The following is a 25,948-nucleotide window of genomic DNA, read 5'->3' on the forward strand; positions in this document are numbered from 1 at the left end:
ATGAGGTGTGGAGGAGATGAACCCATATGCAGACCGTATGCACTTGAACAATGTTTATTGTAGACAAAAAGGGAAAACAAAACCCACAAGGGGGCAAAACATAGACAGGACAAAGAGTGACTAAACTAGACTATGACTTGACAGATAACTAGACGATAAACAAACAACAAATACAGAATCAGAACTTTCTCTAGACAATACTCTTGACAGGATACTCTCAAGGTTTCACTATGTATGATAATGAACCGGCACAGGACAGCAAACACAAGGGGATTAAATTGGAAGAAACTGATAATGACAGCAGGTGACACAGATGAAACAATAATGACTAACGAGGAGAACAAGGGGGCGGGGAGACAACAAAAGGCCATGTGCTTGCACACAAAACATGGGTCTGTCATGATCCTGCCACAAGACTAGCGAAAATCAAGGACAAGAAGGCAGAATCATGACAGACGTCAGAAACCCGACGTCGGGCTCTTACGTCAATCTGATTTCAACCCGACTTTCATTTCCAACAGAAATGCAATCCCTGCAACCGAAATCATCCCCTGACTGACGTTACAACTTTCTACTCAAGGGCCTTGACAGAAATGTAGTGGAGTAAAAAGTACGATAGTTGTCTTTCAAATGTAGTGAAGTTAAAGTAAAAAGTTTTCAGAAAAAATAATACTCAAGTAAAGTACAGATACTCAAAAAGTGTACTTTTTAACCCCATTTCTCACATTTCTCCCCATTTCTCACAAAACATTTTCTTTACTGTATGGAATGCATCCATACATTCATTCTCCAAACCACTTCCCTGTCCTCTTTAGGATCGCAGGATGTAAATCCATAATATTGCAAAACAATTTCTAATTATTACCATTTTTAATTATTCCCCCACACCACACATTTTATCCCAAGTTTATTGTCAAGTTGTGTCACTGGACCACTCATGTCATATCATTATGGCACTATGAGATCAGAGATGTCCAAACTCGGTTCTGTAGAGTTTAGCTCCACCTTGCCTCAAACACACCTGCCCGGAGGTTTCTTGTATGCCTAAAAGACCTTGATCAGCTGGTTCAGGTGTGTTTAGTGGAGCTGAACTCTGCAGAACAATGGCCCTCTATGAGCAGGGTTGGACACCTACTTTCTTATAATTTGATAGTAGACATTCTAACATATTAGTAAGCCACTATTTAACTCCATGTCGCCCAGAGGACAGCTTAAGTACATGCACAGTTTACCACAAACACAGAACACATAAAAGAAAGGGAAAACAGTGGCAGCTTTCTTCTCTTTTTGTGCTGTACAGTCAAATTTTTACATTGACACAGAGAGTTTCTTAAACTCAGCCATTCAAATGTATATTATTGACTTTGCTGTTCTGTTTGAAGACATATAAATGGGCCCCCTGTTTTTCACCGCAGTTGCTTTTAGCTTAGTGCCACAGTATACAGTACACACGCAGCTTTCTCTCCCCGTCATCGGTCTCGAGAACTGGTCTCTACCATGACGGGAGTTGAACATGGACGATCTTCGTTTTCTATCTTTCTATCTAAAACCCTGAATAAGCCATTTTTATTAGAGCACATGAATTTGGTAGGTATTATTGTGCATTTATATGATTCAATAGGGATTTAAAGTGCTAATATGGTTAGATTGTGTAAACCATATTGCTTTCTCACTCTTTATTGTCTTGTTCTGGTTGACTGAATAGCTTCATTTTTCATGGCTTTCCCTGTGTTTTCTTTTCCAGTAACCAGTGCTGATGACAGAGCAGGAACTGGCACACCTTGACCAGGCCCATTGGGATGTGGTAATCAATAGAGTATTCAATTATTGCATCATGGTTAAACCCCCCTCCCCAACATTTTTGAGTGTTTTGCTCTTTCCTATATCAAACAAACCAACACAAAGAGTTCCCTTTGAAGGCTTTTCCATGCCTTATCTGTTAGCACGAGTCCAAAAGATAGGAAGTGCTTTCTTTTTCCTGATCCCCTGCTCAGAGGGGGAAGTGTTTTAGGTGCTTCGACTCCCAGCAAAAATGACCAGGACAGGAAACATGTGGTGGTTGGAGACTCAAACTCTAACCCTTTTGATCAAATCCCCAAATGAACAACCAAGACCCATAATGCATCAGTTCACAGTCCCTGCAACAACAACAACCAAAAAGAGATTAAATGAGCATGCCAAAGTGTAAAGTTGCTGCTTCTAAAGTATCAGACAAACCAGACATCAGATTTTTTTTTTCAGACAAGGTAATTTCATGCGTATCTATAGTCAGTGCAAGCCCTTTTTGGAACCTTTATTTTAAAGAGTGTCTTCATAATTAAGCCTCCCATTACATATGCACAAACTTATATCACACCATAAATTGTGTAACCACTGTAAACAACCACTTGACCCAAGACTTGATACTGTTCGTCACTCATACACAGTACATGGCCTTAGTGCATTGTTTGCCTGGAGATGTCAAGTCAAGTCAAGTTTATTTATAGCGCTTTTCACAATACAGATTGTATCAAAGCAGCTTCACAGTATTAAATTAAAATAATACATCAATGCTTGTTTCTAGTGGAAAACATCCACGTTTGGTAATGCTGATCAATAGTATTGTTGACTGATTAATTAAATTAAATATCCCCAAATATCCCCAACTGAGCAAGCCAAAGGCAACAGTGGCAAGGAACCGAAAAACTCCATCAGGTGACCTAATGGAGAAAAAAAAACCTTGGGAGAACCCAGGCTCAGTCGGGGGCCAGTTCTCCTCTGGCGTTTATGAACTAGAGGTCGGATTTAACTGTAAGATTAAAAGTATTATATGAATGCCTGGCTGAAGAGATGCGTCTTTAATCTAGTTTTAAACTGGGAGAGCGAGTCTGAGCAACGAACAGTATCAGGAAGACTATTCCAGAGTTTTGGAGCTAAATGTGAAAATGCTCTCCCTCCTTTGGTGGATCTGGATGTCCTGATGTCCTGTGATGTCCTGTGTCATATGGCTTACTGTTACACAACAAAAGGTAACCCCCCTCCCTTTCCAGTTTTATCTTTTGGATCCACCCATATCCCACAGGCAGATTCTCTGGGACATTCTATCTCAGCTTGCTGGAAAAACAAGGGAGGTTACCAGTATTCTGCCAGCCTCCTTACCTCCAGAGACGGGAGAACAGAAATACTGTTAATGATTGTCCTGTAACACTTTACAGTACAGGAAGCATGGCCACACAGATTGTTTACAGACAATGGAATGGTCAGAGTGTCTAAATGAATCTGCTAGTTGTTTACACATAAGCCAAAATGTAGCATTTCTTTCACTAAATTATTCAGAAGGCGGTCCAGGTGGAGATATTAAATGAGTTATGCATTTAGAAATGTACATCATTTATTCTAATTATCCTGATTATTAAAAAAAAAAAAACTCTAAAGGTGCCATTCTGATACTAGAATCAGTTCCTATTATTTCTGTTTGACTGAGATCAGTGAAAATGTCAGTAAAAAGGAATTTCTGTCAGAAACCAAAATTGTCTTTGGCCCGTCTAAATGCATCTTTTTAACGTCTTTTAATAAAACATTTTTTTTTTACTTAAGAATGCTTACTTTTTTAAACTAAAAAGCAATGCATATTTATTTAGCGCACTCAAAAAACTTGTAATGAAACTTTTGCTTTTTTGTATCTATTTATTTATTTTCGTGCTTGTTTACGCATGAAATACAAACTGTCATAGAAATTTGCTAGGGTGATCTCCCGTTACCCCCAGATTGGCCTTCCCTAAACAGCATCCCGTCCACCAAGTTTAGTGGTGACTTCTGAGCATCACTCAAAATCCCTTGCACTTGAATAATTTGTGTTTTTGGTTAAAGAATGTGAATTTAGGATGACATAAATATTTGTCATCCAGAATTAATAGATGTTTTAGCTCTGTGTGTTTTTGATTATATTTATTTGTGTTACGTTTCAAGTCACCGTTAGAGTGATTATTTCAATTTAGATAGGCTATATATATCTTTTGCTAGAGTAATGCCTGAAATCTATTAAATTTGCTCAACTAAACACAAGGTTAGCCAATTTATTGGAAGGTTCTGCTAAACAAAGAAAGTTCCTCATGACTATGTCATGTTAATGCTCAACTCAGCTTAACTTAAAATGGAACCCATGGATCCACAAGTAAAAATCTCTTATTTAGTACAACTTCAGATTTTTTTTGTGTCCTAAGATGCACATAAGATATGCAGTTTTAAAAAAAATTGGACTGCAAAATAAGTATGTAACTTTCAAGATTAAAATAAAAATTTATCAAATTAATTAAAAAGTATTTCCATATTCCTTTAACACTTTTGAATACCCACACTTTTAAAGAAAACACTTAATTCTCCATTTAAAAAAAAATCCATCCAACTCTCTTTGGACCATGATGATTAAACCTTAATTGAGGGGTTAGAACCCCCAACCCACCGTAATTCTCACCCCGGCATGAAAGGCATTTGTTTAGTGGAAATTGTGCATTTTCCATATCTTCACTTCTTGATTGAGTTAGGTCCCCTATCGTAATTGATCTCTGATAAAGTGATTTAGACTGTTCTGAAGGTCTATGTTCTTGGGACCTTCGGCCTCTGGAGTCTATGGACATTAAAAGAACGGTCATATATTTGATAAGCACATGTTGCGCGCGCTCCTCCCTCGTCTTCCTCCCAATCAGCGCACTTTAGTCACGCGCACATCTAGCGCACGAATCCATCAGTGAGCGCGCAACAGGTCTCAATCAGGGGGAAAACTCAGAACAGCACAAGGATTTATTTTCCTTTAAGGATTTTAAAAACCTATCTTAAAGTGCACAACTGTGTCGTATAATCGTGGTGAGGAGTTAAGAGTCTGAATTTTGGTTTCATGCCGGGACGGTCCAGCTTTTCTGTCGGGCGATGGCAAAGACGTCTTATGTGCTTTCTCTCGTCGACATCCTCTTAACCATCAACTTGGTTATAGGTATGACATAAACATCTAATTAAATACACAAATGCTCACGTCATCATTACCTTTCTCACCATTACATTCAACTCATTGTTAATTGGCAATTGAACGCACTGTTTGCAGTTGCTGAGTTTCAGCTCATGTAGGCTATAGGCATAATTATGCATTATAAAATCTCGTATTAAAAGTGTAGGCCTACACCTGTTGTTGATTTGAAACAACTGTAGCTATGATTTTTATCACTTCCCTCCGTAATTGTATCTGTAGTAAATAGTAGATATTTTTAGAATAGCCTACTAAAAAAAACATTAATGCTCATAGGCCTAAATTGTAAAGTGATTCATACTTTTTATTTATTAAAAAAAAAGGTAATTCATAGGCTATGCTTTTTAACTATTCAAAAAATATTTGCGACAGATAAAATAATGGGAATAAGCATCCACAGAATTCCATGAACAAATTTTAACATTTGTTTTATTATTCTAATGAGTTATATACAGTTTTTGTTTTATGTTGCCTTTGTTATTTAGTTATAGCTTTATTTTAGTGTTGTGTTTTTCTAATGGTGTTTTGTGTTTGGGTAACATATGTGCTCTGCCTATTGGTTACAGTTGTAGAAGTCAGTTTAGATAAAATGTAAGTCATCATGTGGTTTTACATAATTTAATCAATGTTATTGTCAGTACATTTTATATAGGCCTAGCATAATGGTTTGTATGTTAAATTATGCAGTACTTGTAACATTGTTGCTGTATTGTTGCTTTTTAAAGTAAAGAACCAGAGCTTAAATCTATACCCCAGATTTAGGAGCTATTACAGTATTTCACAATTGCTAAGACACATTTCTTGAAACTGTCACGACCGCACAGAGAGAAAAGAGCACGGGATCCAAATGCAGTGTGGTGAGGCTTTATTTCAGGGCAATCCAAAAATCAAGGTCCAAACACAGGCAGGGGTCGAAAATCCAGACAGGCAATCAAAACAACAAACAGGCAAGGAAAAACACGAGAACTGGAGTGGTGTGACATACAACATTGATCCACAAAGAGCACAAGACAAACAGGGCATTAAATACATGCATGACGAGGGGAAAACGAGAGACAGCTGGTGATTACAATTATTAACACCTGAGTGTAATACACAGACAGGAATTGTGGGAGTAGAAGTTCATGTGCATGACACCGTGGGGAAAAAGGAGGACATCTAGTGGAAACACGGGGAACACAACCAGACACTGTGACATTACCCCCCTTCAACGGAGTGGCTCCCAGACACTACAAGACAGAACAAGGAACAAAACAAAAGCTCAGGAGGGAGGTAGCCCGGTGGAGGACCAGGGGGAGGGATGGGGGGCCAGGTCCTTGCGGGGAAACAGACACAAGGGGCAACAGACTCCATGAGGACCAGGGAAACATAGACAGTAGAACGGGGAAACAGATGAAAACAAATAGTTCATCAGGCGGTCGAGGCAAGGGGAACAGTTCATCAGGCGATCGAGGCAAGGGGAACGGACCATCGGGTGGCCGGGGCAATGCGAAAAGTTCATCTGGCGGCCAGGGCGGAAGCACTGGAATCCGCTCTGGCTCTGGGTCGGCTGGGCAGGCGACTGGCTCCGGCTCTGGATCGGCTGGGCAGACGACTGGCTCCGGCTCTGGATCGGCTGGGCAGGTCACTGGCTCCGGCTCTGGATCGGCTGGGCAGACGACTGGCTCCGGATCGGCTGGGCAGGTCTCTGGCTCCGGCTCTGGATCGGCTGGGCAGGTCTCTGGCTCCGGCTCTGGATCGGCTGGGCAGGTCTCTGGCTCCGGCTCTGGATCGGCTGGGCAGGTCTCTGGCTCCGGCTCTGGATCGGCTGGGCAGGTCTCTGGCTCCGGCTCTGGATCGGCTGGGCAGGTCTCTGGCTCCGGCTCTGGATCGGCTGGGCAGGTCTCTGGCTCCGGCTCTGGATCGGCTGGGCAGGTCTCTGGCTCCGGCTCTGGATCCGGCATGACTAGCAGCGTGGGCGGGGCCGGCAGGGCGAGCAGCGCATGGACGGCCTCCGGGGCGGCCCTCCTCACCGCGGTAGCAGCAACGACCTCCGAGACAGCTTCCTCCTCCACAGCCGCAGCGGCCTCCGGGACAGCTTCCTCCTCCACAGCCGCAGCGGCCTCCGGGACAGCTTCCTCCTCCACAGCCGCAGCGGCCTCCGGGACAGCTTCCTCCCTCTCTGCAACAGCGACTTCCAGGGCATTGGGGGAATCGGGGGTCTTCCTCCTCCGTCGCTGGGCAGCGGCGAGGTGCAGGCTCTGGGCTGGTCTCTGGCTCCGGCTCTGGATCCGGCATGACTAGCAGCGTGGGCGGGGCCGGCAGGGCGAGCAGCGCATGGACGGCCTCCGGGGCGGCCCTCCTCACCGCGGTAGCAGCAACGACCTCCGAGACAGCTTCCTCCTCCACAGCCGCAGCGGCCTCCGGGACAGCTTCCTCCTCCACAGCCGCAGCGGCCTCCGGGACAGCTTCCTCCCTCTCTGCAACAGCGACTTCCAGGGCATTGGGGGAATCGGGGGTCTTCCTCCTCCGTCGCTGGGCAGCGGCGAGGTGCAGGCTCTGGGCTGGGCAGCGGCGAGGTGCAGGCTCTGGGCTGGGCAGCGGCGAGGTGCAGGCTCTGGGCTGGGCAGCGGCGAGGTGCAGGCTCTGGGCTGGGCAGCGGCGAGGTGCAGGCTCTGGGCTGGGCAGCGGCGAGGTGCAGGCTCTGGGCTGGGCAGCGGCGAGGTGCAGGCTCTGGGCTGGGCAGCGGCGAGGTGCAGGCTCTGGGCTGGGCAGCGGCGAGGTGCAGGCTCTGGGCTGGGCAGCGGCGAGGTGCAGGCTCTGGGCTGGGCAGCGGCGAGGTGCAGGCTCTGGGCTGGGCAGCGGCGAGGTGCAGGCTCTGGGCTGGGCAGCGGCGAGGTGCAGGCTCTGGGCTGGGCAGCGGCGAGGTGCAGGCTCTGGGCTGGGCAGCGGCGAGGTGCAGGCTCTGGGCTGGGCAGCGGCGAGGTGCAGGCTCTGGGCTGGGCAGCGGCGAGGTGCAGGCTCTGGGCTGGGCAGCGGCGAGGTGCAGGCTCTGGGCTGGGCAGCGGCGAGGTGCAGGCTCTGGGCTGGGCAGCGGCGAGGTGCAGGCTCTGGGCTGGGCAGCGGCGAGGTGCAGGCTCTGGGCTGGGCAGCGGCGAGGTGCAGGCTCTGGGCTGGGCAGCGGCGAGGTGCAGGCTCTGGGCTGGGCAGCGGCGAGGTGCAGGCTCTGGGCTGGGCAGCGGCGAGGTGCAGGCTCTGGGCTGGGCAGCGGCGAGGTGCAGGCTCTGGGCTGGGCAGCGGCGAGGTGCAGGCTCTGGGCTGGGCAGCGGCGAGGTGCAGGCTCTGGGCTGGGCAGCGGCGAGGTGCAGGCTCTGGGCTGGGCAGCGGCGAGGTGCAGGCTCTGGGCTGGGCAGCGGCGAGGTGCAGGCTCTGGGCTGGGCAGCGGCGAGGTGCAGGCTCTGGGCTGGGCAGCGGCGAGGTGCAGGCTCTGGGCTGGGCAGCGGCGATGCAGCTTTCCTTGGGCTGGGCAGCGGCGATGCAGCTTTCCTTGGGCTGGGCAGCGGCGATGAAGCCTTCCTTGGGCTGGGCAGCGGCGATGAAGCCTTCCTTGGGCTGGGCAGCGGCGATGAAGCCTTCCTTGGGCTGGGCAGCGATGAAGCCTTCCTTGGGCTGGGCAGCGATGAAGCCTTCCTTGGGCTGGGCAGCGATGAAGCTCTCTCTGAACTGGGCAGCGATGAAGCTCTCTCTGAGCTGGGCAGCGATGAAGCTCTCTCTGAGCTGGGCAGCGATGATGCATGGGAGGCTGTTGTATCCCGCTGGCTTCGATGGTGGAGATACATCGTGAACCTCACAAAATCCAAAATTTCCAGCCCCTTCATTTCCCATTGGGGCAATGGATCGTCCAAACGACCATTAAGGATATCCTTCAGGGAGGCGTCATTGTGGCCTAGGTCTTGTGCCATTCTGAAGAAGGTTTTAGAAAATTCACTTACAGCTTGACCCCGTTGGCGTAAGCCCATCAATTCCTGAAACCTTCTCCTCCTCTCCTTCTGAGTGATGGTGGAAGGAGCCTCAACCACCGAACTGCTGGATCCCTTCATCTTGGTGGATCAATCTGTCACGACCGCACAGAGAGAAAAGAGCACGGGATCCAAATGCAGTGTGGTGAGGCTTTATTTCAGGGCAATCCAAAAATCAAGGTCCAAACACAGGCAGGGGTCGAAAATCCAGACAGGCAATATCAAAACAACAAACAGGCAAGGAAAAACACGAGAACTGGAGTGGTGTGACATACAACATTGATCCACAAAGAACACAAGACAAACAGGGCATTAAATACATGCATGACGAGGGGAAAACGAGAGACAGCTGGTGATTACAATTATTAACACCTGAGTGTAATACACAGACAGGAATTGTGGGAGTAGAAGTTCATGTGCATGACACCATGGGGAAAAGGAGGACATCTAGTGGAAACACGGGGAACACAACCAGACACTGTGACAGAAACCTTCACCCATATTCTCAAAACTTTAAACACAAAACCCAGTCTTTAAACTACATTCACAAAACCCCTGACTCTCCTGGCAAAATCAAACACTTGCCTCAAAACCATTTGATCTGTGCTCAAAATCAAACTATGCTTTCAAAACATAAACACAGCCAGTCAATATATAAACACTCATCAGCATTCATTAGACACTACATCAAAAAATTGAGAACACAGCGTCCAGGGCATGTAGTTACAGAGAAAAAAATGTTTATTGCATATAGAAAATAATTTTGCCATAAATAAAAGTAAATAATTCACAACTCAGTACAGCAAATATATTGCATACTGTAAGTACTGCAAGTAATACAGTATTGAATGTCTGTATTTTCAGTATAAAAAATAAAGTAAGCCCAAAGAACAAAGATAACTCTAAATGAAAAGTGTATTACACAAAATATTGTGCAATTGCAAAATCAAAGTCAATGAGAGACTCATGCTAATGGGAGAACAAAGGAGTCCTTCCACCCTCATTTGGTAGTCTTGCAATTCTACAAAAGGGAAAATGCTCTTACAAATGTATACATACAGTAACAATAGTAATGGACATCACATTCATATGTAAAATGTATTGTAAATCTTTTTTTCTTTTTTCCCCAGTCCCCTGACAAACTGATGTACTGTATCAAATGTATACAGTAAACTTTAAGTCGCACAAATTAGAAAAACAATACATTTACCTGTTCTCTTCTCTGAATGTCCTGATTATGGTGGCCACAGAGAATCTGCTCAAATTGGGTTTACTCTTTGTCCTGCTTCCCTCATTGTCATTCCATGAACAAGAACATGGTCTATCACAGTTGCCCGAATTTGATCTGAAATTACTATTCTTGGTCTTGCTCTTCGTTGTCCTTGTACTCTTCCTCCTCGTCCACCACCTCTTACACGAACTCTTCCTCCTCTGCCTCTCACATTGTTTCCATCCATTGTTGGAATCAACATTCAACGTACCTGGGCCCCCTGTGTACTCTGAACTGGCTTATATTCTAGACAACTTCCTATTCTTTCTTGCCCTTATCTTGTAATTCCTTCAGTTCACTCTTATTCATCAGATACAATTAAACCTTTGCCGCCATTGTTGTTTGAAATGTTTTCAGTGTCTGGCCATTTGATGTTAAAACAAACAGTTGAATAAGTAAGTCTCCATGGAGTGCATGTATTTTAGCATGATTGTATGTGTCCATAAGAGTGTGTGTTCCCAGTTCTAGTTCCTCTGGAGCAGGAATCCCACCTCAGGTTTTGGTGCGTGGGGCCATTTAGCCTGGCCCCGGCCCATCTGCCCAGGCTTCCTGTTTTGACACATCCAGGCCTCTGTGCTGCACTTGCAGCTCCAGTGGAAAAATATCCCAGGGTCCCACATCACTCTGCTCTATGCCATTCTGTGCTGTTCTACACGTCTACATCCAATGTAAAACCAGGCCAAGCAACGGACAGGCATTCATGGTCCTCACCGCTCTTGTGCTCTCCTGATTGACTAGTGAATCCATGCTTATGCACAGAGACAAGCAGTGGTTTGACTGTTAGTTTGAGTCGCTGACCAGCACAATTTATTTTTTGACTGCACTTTTTTCAGACATATATTTTTTGTGGTTTGTTGATAATGAAGCTGCAGATTTAGCCTGATGGTCGACCTAAAGCAGTCAAAATGGCTCACACACAGTCACTTTATGTGTGTTACAAGCATAAAGATAAAAAGAGAAAAGGGAGTCGCTTTTAGATGAAGATGGAGATTAAGTTTGTTAATAAACTAAATTGTTCTGGGATTAATATTAACCATGTTAAAAGCACTAGGGAGATCCTAGGAAAGGTGCATGTTGTACTCCTCTTAAAGTTTATTTAGTCTTGATGTTAATGTGATATATTACAGCCATATTCTCAGTGGTTTATTGCTCTGAGGATGGCAGTCCTAGTGTCCAGTGTTTAGTTTTAATGTGAAATATTGTTATATGTTGTCTAGATTAAAATTTACACTGGATGTTTTGTGTCTTTCTTGGTTTAAGTTGGTTTAATAAAATAAGATAAACAGCAGAAATCTGGTCAAATTTGTTTCTTTAGTGCACTTTATAGCATAATATTCGTATATTTTTCATTAATAAAAAAACATTTCATCCAAACTAAATAAGTTATTTGCATTAGTAATAAATTAGACCAGTCAGTATCTTATCCACTAAAGTCCTTAAATCACTCAGTGATTTTAATTGTTTGCGAGTATATGCATGTGATTATCAGCAGCTTATTCTTAAACAAAGCATTCTGGATGTATTTTTTCTTTTTCTTGTAGCGATAGAGCTCAGGTTTGTGCCGGATCCTCCAACCTTAAACATCAATGAGAAAACTCTCAAAATCAATGCTTCAAATACACTGGAGATCACGTGCAGGTAAGCGTTGCTTCTGGAGAAGAGCAGTTCTGTCTGTACTTTTTTCTCATAAGCTGGGAAAAGGGTGCTGCTTTTGTTAACTATTTGATTTTTGATGGTAAAAACAAAAAGTAAAGAATGTCATTTTTGTTAGAATACATTTCTGACACTAGTCTTTTCTACCTGTTACACAGGGGGCAGCAGATCCTGGAGTGGTCTACACCTCACAACCGATCCCGTTCCGAAACCCGGCTCACCACATCAGACTGTAGTGGTGATGGACTATTCTGTAGCACTTTAACGCTCTCCAAAGCAGTAGCCAATGAGACGGGAGAGTACCGCTGCTTCTATAAAAGCCTGCCTATAGAAGATGGGAAGACTTCTGTAGCTGTATATGTCTTCATACAAGGTATGATTTTCATGTGTAATCTCGTTGGACGAATTTTCAACAAAAAGATGAGCACATTTTTCATAGTGTTCCCACTCTCTCTCTCACTGTCTTCCAGAGAGAATGGGAGAGAAAGTGGGAATGTTACAAAAATGTGTTCATCGCATACTTCCTTTGTTGTTTTCAGGATAACCTTCTGACCTCCTCATTCTTCATAACCTCTTCACTCTAGTGGCACCACCACATTTTACTTCCCCTTTGACCTGTAAACTGTTTGTCCAGACAGACAAAATATATAGGAATTGGTTTGTTTTAAGTTGCTTGTTTTTAAGTGTTGGTTAGTGCAACTGTGGTTGTGTGCGAACTTGCACTGCATTTCATACCTATTCACATTTGATAATCAGGTTTCATAACTGTTTGTTAGTAGTGTCGTATCTCTTATACTATCAAAAGAGTGTATTTAGTATAGAGATATGTCAAATTATACTAGATTATGGCAACTTCATCTTTTCTGCGTGTGGTTTGTAAATATCTGGTTGTTGGTTAAGTATAAATACCAGACATGCCTATGTTTTTAGATTATCAGACGCCATTTGTCCGAATGGCTCAAGATTATGATGTGGTGTTCATTCGGGAGGGAGAACAGGTGGTCATTCCCTGTCTGGTATCTGTGGAGAACCTAAATGTCACACTGTATACAGTGAGTATTTCTACACACACATACCCATTTTCCACACACACATACCCATACCAATTGTAAAAATTGGGGAGCTATTTCCATTTGATCTAACCCTAGATTTAGTTTTGTCGGTGTAATTTAATGTATTTAGGATGATTCAGTAATGTTAAATAATATTTGTGACTTAAAAACCATTTAGATGTTGTTATGTTGTGTACATAACTTTAAAGGGAGTTAAGCAAAGATCATCCATATCATACAAACTACATTATTGTTCACAAGTTTGGGTTCTGTAAGATGTTTTAATGTTTTTGAAAGAAGTCTCTTATGCTGCAAGGCTGCATTTATTTGATACAATAAAGCAGTAATATTGTGAAACAATAATACAATTTAAAATAACTGTTTTCTATTTGAATATATTTTAAAATGTAATTTATTCCTGTGATGGCAGAGCTGAATTTTCAGCATCATTACTCAAGTCTTCAGTGTCACATGATGCTTCAGAAATCATTCTAATATGCTGATTTGCTGCTCAAGAAACTCAATTATAATCAACGTTGAAAACTGTTTTGCTACTTAATATTTTTGTGGAAACCATGATGCATTTTTTCATTCTTTGATGAATATGATTTTGTTTGTAACGGTGCCAAGGTTTTGCGTCCTTACTGAATAAAAGTACTTTTTTCCTTAAAAAAGAATCTTACTGACCCCTAACTTTTGAACAGAAGTGCACATTGTGAAAATGGCTTTTTATGGGAAGTTTTTTGTTTTCTTTTTCAAAATGATTTAAATGTAGCTATATGTATAGGTCTTTTCTGTTGACTTCAGATCCATATATATATGAAATGTATGACTATAAAATATTTAGTGCTGCTTACTCATCAAGATCCCTATTGTGTGTTTCGCTGCCGGTGATATGATGTGAAGAATGTTTGTGGTGTCTGCCCAACAGAAGTATCCAGTAAAAGAACTGACCACTGATGGGATAGAGGTCATCTGGGATAGCAAGAAGGGTTTTATCCTGCCTAGTCATGTGGTCAGCTATGCTGGCGTGGTCTACTGCCAAACCATTATTCGAAACGAGACCTATCAGTCCTCACCTTACATTGTGGCTATTGTAGGTAAGCAAAAAAAAAAAAGTTCATTTGGGAAGGTGAATGTTGCTTAAAGTACAGTATGAGGCTTGTAAATCTAACCTATAATTTTTTTCAGTTTTGCAAGCATGTCAGAAATTGATCAAACTTTTGTTTTTGTGGAGGCGAGATAAAATGTTTTAGAATCATTTGTTGAGACTGTTGAACAGTCTGGTGTGAGATCAGCTGCCCTGGTCTCAAGAGAACAATGCTCCACCCGGCACATCCCTTTCACCCCTTCCCTCATCCACAGGATACAAGATCCATGACCTCACCCTGAGTCCAGCTCATGAGAGGCTGACGGTAGGGGAGAGGCTAATGTTGAACTGCACTGCTCACATCGAGCTCAATGTGGGAATCGACTTTCAGTGGACCTTCCCACATGAGAAGGTCAGTGACTTAGAGAAATGTTCAATACAAGTTAACCTCAGTCGGCACCATTTGTGGCATAATCTTGATTACCAAAGAAAAGAACTAGACCAGCCCCTGTTTTTTTACTTGTCTCCTTCCTGTTCTCTACATAAGTTTCGCAATGTCCGGCGATGGAAAAACAGCCAGAAACAGTCTAAACAAAAATTTCTGCTATGTCTTTATTGACTTGTATTGACCCAAAACATCCTTTAAAATGTATCATCAGCCAATCTTCTGTGTGACTGTCAATAGCCGCATTTCCATTACCCTTCAAATTGCGCAAATTGAAATTGCGAATTGGAAATACGCCCAATGGAAACACGTCAATTTCGCAAAAACTCCCATTTATCGCAAAAAAGTTTTTATGCTCGCATGAGGTGGTTTTTCAGGCAATTCGAAAAAGAAATATTTCGCAAAACTGCAATGGAAACAGTTTTTGCACGTTTGCAGGTCACCTGACGTAGATGACGCGGTGTGTTTGGACAGAATACGAGACAAGAGTTCTTTATTAAATTCATAAAAGACAAAAGAATTACAGGAATAATGGATTCTAAACCTCAAATAAATGCCACAATCAAGACCTCGAAGCAGATATGAGGGAGAAACACCCAGAAACACCTCATATGTGCTGCTCACAAGTATAATAAGGGTCGTTCCTTACCATTAATGCTTTGAGAACACACATACATCTCCTTCGATTAATAATAATGGCTAGTGCAGTGGCTGGGAAACCTACCAACGTCCGTTGCCATGGTTTTTGGAATGATTTTACTTATCGCGAGAGGAAAAAATTAAGTTTTAGTCGCATAACATCGGTTAATGGAAACGCTGTCATTTCGAAATAGTTTTTTGTCAACATTTAGAAAAAATCGCTAAAGTTTTGCGCAAATCTGTAATGGAAACGCGCCTAATATCTGGCTACTTAGTAGGGGTTACACAGACTAGTCTGTGTAGTCTATGCTCTGCCATTACGCTTTAAGCTTGATGTCGTCTAGTTGCTGATCGTGGCCTATAGAGGGCGCATCAGGATAATAAATATTTGAAGTCCACTTTAAAGGGATACTTCACCTCTGGAAAGATGAATGTGTATTTAAAATGGGTCATTTATGTAGAAGATATGTGAAATTATTTTTGAATTTGGAGCTTTCTAGACTGAGAAAAGCCAGAAAATGTATTTTTGGCTTATGTGGCTGAAAGACAACAACTCCCAGAATGCACTTGCTTCGCTGCCCTAGGAGGCCACTCCCAAGCCACGCCTACCGGTAAGAAAGCGCAGTTTAAAACAACAAGGCTAGGCTACTAGCGAGTCTCCGTGATGAGTTTGCCCAGGATTTCGAGATCGCCCAAAATGTCCAGGATTCGGCTTTTGCGTTCTACAGTCGGCATTCATTATGTTTACTGTGACAAGCAGGACGAGACTGAGGGCCGTGGGAGAACGATGAGAGGCCGGTGGCGTGATTACTGAGACGCACCGGTCTCGTATCTCTCACGGAGGAACGGGAATTTTCTTAGTAATGTTAAAACCACATCAACCGATCACTTGTTTAGCGTTCATGTAAACATTACATTCAGATTCACCAATCGGAATTAATTCAGTTAGATTGAAACAAAAGGTGTGTATGTAAACACTGAATGGCGACTGCAGAAAGCAAAAGCCGAATCCCGGACATTTTGAACGATCTCGCCCGCCGGACAAGTCCAGGAAAAGGAGGATGGTAACCCCTACTACTCAGCTTTCTCCTACTACTCAGCTTTCTCCACAGAACAAGAGCCTGCTAGCTTAGCTTCCAAAAAAAGATGGCTGACACTATGTGTACATTCTGTGAGTGAGATCCCACCCTCTATGGGCGGGTTGAAAACATGCGGGACAGCCCCTCCTACTGGCTGTAGTCTTTAGCCTCTGGCCAAAAAATCCTCCGATGACGCAAAATGACGATTTTTTCCAGACAAAAAATACATAAATCTCTCATCTCAGGGGGATATGAGGGTGGAAAGCACGGTAATTCGAAAATACTACAGGTTTTCTACTACAGTTTTTCTCGATTGCTTAAACACATTTCTTGAAACTATGCCTCATATTCTCAAAACTGTAAACACAAATCCATGACGTCTCACCCAGTTCCCCAAACATCCTATTTTCAGTTCAAAATGAAGCTCTAGACTCAAAACCATTCACTCTTGCTGAAAAAACAAACTTTGCCCTCAGACAGGACACACAAGCCCTCAAAATCACACACACTACAACATAGTCTAACACACTGGTGCAATAAATTCAAAACAACATTTCCAAAACATCCCCCCCCCCCCCCCCCGTTTTACTTTTTTATTTTATTCTCTCCTCTAAAATTTGTTGTATATTTACTTACAGTAAGATGTGTGTGACCATCATATGACAGTAAAAGAGCACACACAAACCTTATTCTAATATGAAATTGTATTGGAATGGTAAAGAGTGCTGGTACAGTTTTTCTGAATTGCTAAAACACTAAATCCCATTCTCTGAACCAAATTCTCAATAGCCTAAACCAAGTTGTCAATTAAATCACTCTTTCTGTAAAACATTAAACAAGTTCAGGCAGTTAAAACACTGTTTGCAAATCTCATGCACCCTTTTTGCAAAATTCTAAACACATTCTCGCTCACTAAAACACATTTCACACTGTGATGCACGTGTGTTTCAAAACTCTAAACACAGACAGGCAAAAGTTAAACACAACTACAACACTCTTGTCATCATTTACACACAACGACTCAAAATTGTTCACACTTATTTCTAATGATGTGACCAAACCAACTGTACATAATACAAGTCAGTTTAGAGTGCCAAAATTGACTCAAAATGTTGCACTGAATGTTGATACCTATATGGATTGAAAAGATATAAGAGAGAGAGGAGGAAGAGTGCGTGTAAGAGGTGGTGAACAAGGAGGAAGAGGATGAGGATGAGGATGATGAAGAGCATGTGTGGAGAACACTGTCAAGGCTGGATCTGGCTTTAGGGTTTTTCTCTTTGCCTCCAGAGATGACAGTGTGTCTGTGATGTGGACAAACTCCTCCACCAGAACATGAAGACGCGATGCAGAATACATGTAAAATCTCTCTCACTGACCTTGATTTTGCAGTTGCACAACTCTTTTTGAGTGACTGTAACATGCTTTTCATTTAGAGTTTTTTACTGTAACCTTTATGGCTTTTGCAGTTGGGTCACTGTATTTTTACAGTATTGCAAGTGCTGAATATCCAGACATTCAATACTATACAATATTCAGTACAATACTATACTTGCAGTGCATACAGTAATTTATTCACCTTACTAATGTTAGTAATCATTACTATACTTTTTTACGTTTTCAATCCATATAGGTATCAACATTCAGTGCAACATTTTGAGTCAATTTTGGCACTCTAAACTGACTTGTATTATGTACAGTTGGTTTGGTCACATCATTAGAAATAAGTGTGAACAATTTTGAGTCGTTGTGTGTAAATGATGACAAGAGTGTTGTAGTTGTGTTTAACTTTTGCCTGTCTGTGTTTAGAGTTTTGAAACACACGTGCATCACAGTGTGAAATGTGTTTTAGTGAGCGAGAATGTGTTTAGAGTTTTGCAAAAAGGGTGCATGAGATTTGCAAACAGTGTTTTAACTGCCTGAACTTGTTTAATGTTTTACAGAAAGAGTGATTTAATTGACAACTTGGTTTAGGCTATTCAGAATTTGGTTCAGAGAATGGGATTTAGTGTTTTAGCAATTCAGAAAAACTGTATACAATATGATGAACACGTCTAAGAATGTTCCACATATGGTTGAAATACCATAATTTGCCTAGAAAGATAACATTCTGGGAGTCAAGACTATAAAGGAGAAAGGATGCCCTCCCTTCACTGTCACACTATCACACTACAATCTGTGTGACTGTACGACTGCTGGCCTTTTCTTGCAAGAAAATAAACCTCATCAAAGACAATTGGAAATGTTTGTCTCTTATTCAGTGATAGAATTTAGTTTGCCACCACACCTCCCTGAAGGTTCTCGAGGCAACGGTGAAGCGACTCAAATTTGGCCTTACTCGTGGCCCAGCCTCCCTCATAGTCATACCATTGATAAAGACATGGGCAACTAGTGGCTTGAATTTCATCTGAGACTGCTTGTCTTCTTGCCCTTGCCCTATCCCTCCTTGATCTCTTCCTTCATGTCTTTCTGGATCTATTGTTCCAAAACTCTATAAACTGATTTGGGCCCTTCTATCTATCTACTGAAGGATCTGATTGGTGTGTGATCATTTTTGACTTTTCCACCTTTTTTCATTCATTTTTGAATTTTCCACCTGGGTAATTGTGTGCTAACTGAGCTGAAGCTGTGCTGACTTGAGTGAACAATATTGAATGCTAGTGCTTTATACATGACAACATGGTGTAGGCAATGATAAATGAAGGGATTTGTGTGTAGATTTTTGCAGTGACAGTTCAACAAATCTGACTCATGTGTCAAAACAGGGAATAGTGTTTATAGTTTAGTGAAATGGGTGTGCTTTTTGATAAATGGCGTTATGGTTTTGAAATTTTAGTTCAAAAGCCTGGTTATAGTGCTTAAGCAATCGAGATAAACTGTAATACAAAGCTTAATGCTAAATCCTGAAGTATGCCTTTAATGCTCCGTTTCCAACAGTTAAAATGACAAATAAATGCATACTCCGAGAGCGCTCCACAAGACATGTTTGATTATACACCTGGATGCTCAAAATTGATCAGGTGAATGCACGTTTTAAACAGCTTATTGTACACGCAAGTTAATCACCATTCTAAACTAATGCGCTGAAGCTTTGTAAAACACATACAGAAAAAATCTAAAGTCATTCAACCCCTACTACTTAGTAATGCTGACATTTATGTTTTACTGAAGACACTTGAAGCATAAACTCAATTCAATTCAAATCCATCCAGTCCAGACCAGTTCAGCTGATTTTGTTGAAATGCAGTTTCATAAATAACATCATGCATTTCTCTGGTGGATTTAAGTCGTCTCTCTCACCTCCTGCAGAGAAGTGTCAACAGCTCAATGCCAAGGTCACGCTATGAGACCAGGTCCTACAAGAAGAAGCTGTGGAACTCCTTAGAACTGTCCAATACGCTCATTGTAGAGAATGTGACCATAAATGACACAGGAGAGTATATATGTACAGCCTCTAGTGGTCAGATGCACAAGATTGCCCGAGCATCCCTCGACGTCTATGGTATGTACTTTTAGGAATAACCACTTAGCAACAAAAAAAAGCAACATTCAAACATTAGTGTTGCTGGCACACCAAGACCAGTTATAAGTTGCTGGCATATGGTAGTATAAAGACCATATGTTTTACAATACAAATAATACAAAATACGTTTTAATAGCATTTGCTCTAACATATCGATTGATATTTCAGAGAAACCATTTATAGCGCTCAATGATCAGTTGTTGCAGACTGTGGAGGCAAATGCTGGCCAGGAAGAGGCAAAAATCTTTGTTAAATATTATGCTTATCCAGAGCCTTCTGTCCAGTGGTAAGTGGAGTGTTACTTGTGTGTATGTATGTATGTGTGTGTGTTTGTACTATATATATATATATATATATATATATATATATACAGTATATATAGTGCCTATAAAGAATAGATTAGAACTGTTTGTGTTAGTCAGAATGAACTTGCATTAAGCTTTCTTTCGCTCTTGACCATCCAGGTATAAGAATGATCAGCTGATAGTGTGGAAGGATGAGTACAGAATGAAGCCTAACAGAGGATCTCTCACTATATATGGTGTTACAGAGAAGGATGCTGGGAATTATACTGTTGTCTTAACAAATAAGATTACCAAGGAGGAGCAGAAAAGAACATTTCAACTATTGGTTCATGGTAATTCTTCTCTTCTCTTCTCTTCTCTTCTCTTCTCTTCTCTTCTCTTCTCTTCTCTTCTCTTCTCTTCTCTTCTCTTCTCTTCTCTTCTCTTCTCTTCTCTTCTCTTCTCTTGACTTGACTTGACTGTATTAACTTGTGGGTTTATATGTTCAGTTCACCCTAAGATCTTTGAGAAGGAAGTGCCGTTGGATCGTGATGTCCATATGTACGGCAGTAGTCCTACACTCAGATGCACTGTTAGCGGAGGATCCAGCCCTGTCACAATAAAATGGCAGTGGATGCCCAAAGAGGACTGCCCAATCAGATTTCTGTAAGTCATATTCCACATGATTTGATGCTGTCTTCTTGTTTTGATTCAAACGTAACCTTTATAAGAATTTAGACTGTCAAAAATAGTTTTGTCAGATAATGTTAGATAAATCTGCTTCATGTGGTAACATCTAAATTAACTGGTCAAAATATTACTGAATATAACTCAATTAACATGACTAAATTAGGTTAGACAAATGAAAGTCATTTTAAGGTTATAGAGTACGTAAAAAATTATCCCTTAGATATCAGTTGCACATCACATCATATTTTACAGTGGATGTCATTTTTAAAAATACGTTTTACCAACATATTATTTTTTGCTTCAATGCAAAGTGCTCATTTAATCTTTAATCACATTGTATTATATTATAATATCTAATATTAAAAATATCTGTGTGGCATAGTGTACATACAACATACCTATGTAGAGTATGTTTCTTGTTCTCTCGTTTCTTTACATTTCTGCATTTTCATATCTACTCCGTGTCTATAGTACTGTAAATATTGTTTTTCTTGAATGACAGATTGTTCGTGATATTCCTCATTTGTACTTTCCTTGATGAAATGCAATCCAAATGCTGAAACATGTAGATCACAACAAAAACTGAATTTCCATGGCCCCAAAAACATTTACCTGTAGCAAAACCTGTCATTCAGAAAGAAAGCTAGAAAGAAAGCTATAAATTAAAAATTTCTTCCTGTATTTGTATGGGAAAGTAATTTACCTTGTTTAGGTTGATGACAATATCGTTAGTCATTGTTTTTGCTGACAGAAGTATAGAGCGTATAGAAGACATATAAGAACAGTGCTAGCATATTTGTTCCTGGTGTTCAGTGCAATCCATTCATCATGATGTGCTCTAATTGGGCATTCATCCGGAAACAACTGTTGTGATTGGGCCAAAAAGAGAGGACTTAGAAATCAGCTACTGTGAGTTTTGGTTGACTTGTGACTTTGATTGGCAGCCTGCATACACAGAACATCACTTCCAAGGATGTTGTGATCATGCAATGAGTGTTCAGGACCAGGCATTACACAAGCCTTATCTTCAGATTGCAGCCTCACCTACTTCCGTAGTCCTCATCACAGCTTCCTGTTGTTCTAAAAGCAGACACATTCAAAACCTGTGTCCTTGATCAGACATGAAAATAGCACAATGTCTGTCACTGTATCCTACAAACAAGAGTTAAGCTATCTTTCATTGCAGCTTTTATGACCTATTTTTGTGTTTGTCTTTTTGGCAACACTTTCTTTTAAGGTGACATTGTTACATGTTACTACAACCCTAACCGTAACGCTGTAGTAAGTACATGTAGTTGATTAATATTTCTCAGTACTTATTTACTGTAAGTACTTATTTATCCCCCCCCCCCCATCTCTTTTTTTCCTTTTTCCTCTCTTTCTCTGTTCTCTGTCTCGTCTTCCATGGCTAACCTACATGAGGTGCTGATGTCAAACCCAAGTCTAAACCCGAAGTCTGTTTATTGACATGGCATATAATATTCCTATTGCTCATCATAAATATGTGTGGCAGAAGTGGAATTACTGTACAGTAGATCTGAGAACAGTTATAGGATGGTCTAAATTTAGACCATTAATAATAGATGCATTGTTGTTTAGGATCCAGTTTAATGTTTTTCCATTTTTCCTGTTCCTGCTGGAGATGTGTAGATAGATGTTTATTTTTTGTTTTCTCTTTTGATATATGGATCCTCAATTGTAAAAGGTTAATATAAAATGCTAGTTTTTTAATTGTAACATTTATTTATTTTATTACACATTTTTTGTGGAAGTGGTCATACATTTTTTTTTCAGGATCCTTTAATGAATAAAAAGTTAACAGAAAGAACTTCAATTTGAAATATTTTTTTATTTATCATTATACACGTCTTTATGGTCACTTTTGATAAATTTAATGCATCCTTGCTGAATAAAAGTTAATTTCTTTTAAAAAAAATCTTAGTGACCCCAAAACTTTTGAACGGTAGATATTAGAACGGTAGTACCAACAATATTGATACTACACTATTCAATAGTGTGCAATATTTTAAATGTGTTTTGCAGACCTGGAAAACATGAACATTTACAAAGTATTTCAAAGTAATTTATACATTTTTAAATAATAATAATTGTATATTATTATTGTTGTGACAGAAAAAATCTAAATAATAAATTACTTTTAATGTTTTATCTTTTACTCTCAGACCAAAGTCAGACCAGAGTGTGGTGAACTGTGACAAGTGGAGGGAGATATCAAACAACACAGGGAAAAATCCCATCATGAGCCCCACATCTGTCATTGAACGCTCTCTGGTAAACCAGAACTGTGCTGTGTTTAGCTCAGCCTTCGAACGTGCAAAGAAAATAAATAAAATAAATAAATTGTAAGCATAATATATACAGTTGGTTCGTAATGTCTGAGACTGGGATTCAAAATCTAATTTAAACCTGGTAATAAACCTGAAAAAAAGATGTAAAGGAAACAAAAAATGTTTAAGATCCATGCACTATTTCTAGGTCACTAATTAAATAAGCAAATGTATTCTTCTTTGTACAGACAGTCAGATGTATTTGCTTCTATTGAAGCTCAATATGCTCTTTGGAAATACTCAAATCATGATCGTCAGGTTTTATTCAAACTTGTTGAGTTCACGCAGCTCGAGTACAGCTGTCATTAAAGCATAAAGACAAACCAAATACGAAGACATTTCAAAATGACGTATGAAATTATTGTTTTAAATAATTTTTCTGATTTTTAATGAAAATGCAAAAGGGGTCCGAGACTTTTGGACCCCACTGAATTAGTGGTTAATCTTGGTGAATCTGGTTATAATTATATATTTTTAAATCATCCACTGCCTGTTTTGGTGTACTGTGTGTTCTCACATAGACCATCAGCTCATTGAAGATCCAGAAAGCAGTTGATCATGCCCTCTACAGGTGCCTTGCCACCAATAAGATAGGAGAAGAAGAGCGAGTCATTGTATTTCAAGTAACTGGTGAGTGCTTCCAAACCAGAGACAATCTCCACTGTACATCCCAAATTAACCTACTGCAATTGAAGTGATAAAATCTGAACTTTTCGTTATCTTTGTCATCTTCACAGGTTTCCTCAACCTAAGCGTGCTCCCCTCCAGCAGCCCTATTGAGGGAGAGGACGTGGTAATGCGCTGTGTAGCCGACCGACTGCTGTACTCTAACTTACGTTGGTATCGGGTAACAAACGTAGCCAACCCTGATGCCCTTCCAGCGGCCATGCCTTGTGATACCCTCACCCTGTCACCTTTCCACCAGCCCAATGTCACCATATCAGGCCTGCAGGGCACCAATGCAATGCTGGACCTGCCCATACCCAGTGCCACTTTGATGGACCAAGGCCTGTATGCTTGCCAAGTGGAAAACGTGGGCACCAGTGAGAGAACCTGCTTGCTTCACAACCTCAAGCTCAGAGGTTAGGCGATAGCTTTACATAGTGTTCAGGAAACATGTTTAAAAACAGTCATTATTTGTGTCGTTTATTTAGTTTGGTGATAAAATTACACACTTAATCTACTATATTTAATTCCAGCTTGCTTCAGTTTGGTTGTTCAGATGGGATATATTGCAGAAATCATGTGCAAGCTTGAATGTGCATCAGTTTATATCTTTCCGCAGCTCTTGAGATGTCAAGAATTGTGACCAATCTGACTAACCAGAGAGTGAATGTGAGTGACTCTACCACACCAACCCCTACTGTAGTTTGGACTAAAGACAACTAAAGTGAGCATGAGAGACTACCTGCAAAAACATTTAAAAAATCTTATGACCCCCAACTTTTGAACAGTAGTGTATATGTGTCAAAAATTACTACCATTTATATATTTGTAAAGATAAAGACTAAATCATAATATCAAGATCTATTAGTGTTAGACATAGGGGGCAATTGTAATATTCCAAAAATAAATTATAATAAAATTCTGCACAACTTTACAGAAAAAATGTATATGTCCTAACTGCCCTATCTTCAACAATAAAAAATAAAATAGATCAAGCAGTGAGCTTTGTCTACAGACTCACCATCCACAGTGATATGAGCCTCGTCATAGTCACAGCCCAGCTGGTTACAGGCTGTGCATATGTAAAGACCACTGTCCTCTTTTTTCACCCGTTGGATGGTCAAGACACGATTTGACCTCTTCAGAATCACACCTGACAACAGAAAAGCATGAAAAGTCACTAAACTAGTCACCCCTCAGAGACAGTTTCAGACGATATTTTTTTTCTGTAAAGCACACATTAACACCAAACTGATTTTATGATGAGATTCAGTGTAACTTAACAATAAATGAATAATTGACTCAAGCCTTAGAATAGTGGTCAAACTATAATTGTATTTTAAATACAACATGTGAAACAGATCTGAGAAGCAAACTAAAATATAGCTGCAAGCAGCGATTGCGGGCCCAAGCCGGTGGCACCGCCACCCTGGTGCCTTTAGTTACACTAAAGCCACCGGGGTGGCGGTATCACCGGCTTGGGCCCTCCATCGCTGCTCGCAGCTATATTTATATATATATATATATATATATATATATATATATATATATATATATATATATATGCCAGTTGGTGGCGCTATAACTTTGACTCCCAATAGTTACATCCATCTGATCGGCCTCTTACCACGAACACACTGCTGAAGTTTCATCAAGATCAGTTAACGTATGCAGAAGTTATATTACTTCGTGTTTCTCTTTTCTCGCCATTGTTTCCTCGCCACGGCCAAACCGTTCGAGATATCAAAAATCCGTCCGGAATTTATCATCCTCAATGTCTTGACTTAATGCTGACCGAGTTTGGAGGCGATTGGATGAATTCTCTAGGATGAGTACATCAAATTCCACAGCATGCGTTTTTCAAACAACCCATAATAGCCGACTTCCTGTTGGGCGGAGCTAATAACTTAGAGTGCGGAAGTTGTTCGGCCCGATGAGATCTATATGTGTACCGAGTTTCATATTAATTCCTGCAAGCGTGTTTGATATATGGACCAAGTTTTTAGACCGTGTCCAAGTGGGCGCTGTCGAGCCCCCCTGCCACGCCCGGGTACCAGCTTCAGCCCGGCCCTGATGACCGTGGGTTCTGACCTGTGTGGAAAGTTTCAAGAGTTTTTGAGCACGTTAAGGGCCCCAAAAGCCCCTGAAACCTTGAAGAACAAAGATTAAATGGAATAGACAAATCCCCCCAACCCCCCCCCCCCAACCCCCC

The 25,948-nt window shown here is 41.3% G+C and overlaps 1 protein-coding gene across 1 annotated transcript; it reads left to right on the plus strand.

Moving 5' to 3' along the window:
* Window positions 1-4,683: 4,683 nt before the first annotated feature.
* On the plus strand, window positions 4,684-25,047 carry LOC311068908 (vascular endothelial growth factor receptor 2-like). Its single transcript, XM_084091754.1, has 14 exons — window positions 4,684-4,969; window positions 11,809-11,905; window positions 12,079-12,293; window positions 12,851-12,972; window positions 13,904-14,072; window positions 14,338-14,474; window positions 19,535-19,727; window positions 19,917-20,034; window positions 20,213-20,385; window positions 20,542-20,698; window positions 22,906-23,014; window positions 23,592-23,700; window positions 23,808-24,152; window positions 24,356-25,047. The coding sequence occupies exons 1-14, from the start codon at window positions 4,906-4,908 to the stop codon at window positions 24,457-24,459; spliced, it is 2,112 nt and encodes a 703-aa protein (XP_083947880.1). The 5' UTR covers window positions 4,684-4,905; the 3' UTR covers window positions 24,460-25,047.
* Window positions 25,048-25,948: the final 901 nt, after the last annotated feature.

This window comes from Abramis brama (genome assembly GCF_963993115.1).
Source record: "Abramis brama genome assembly, chromosome: 18".
Taxonomy (NCBI): Eukaryota; Metazoa; Chordata; class Actinopteri; order Cypriniformes; family Leuciscidae; genus Abramis; species Abramis brama.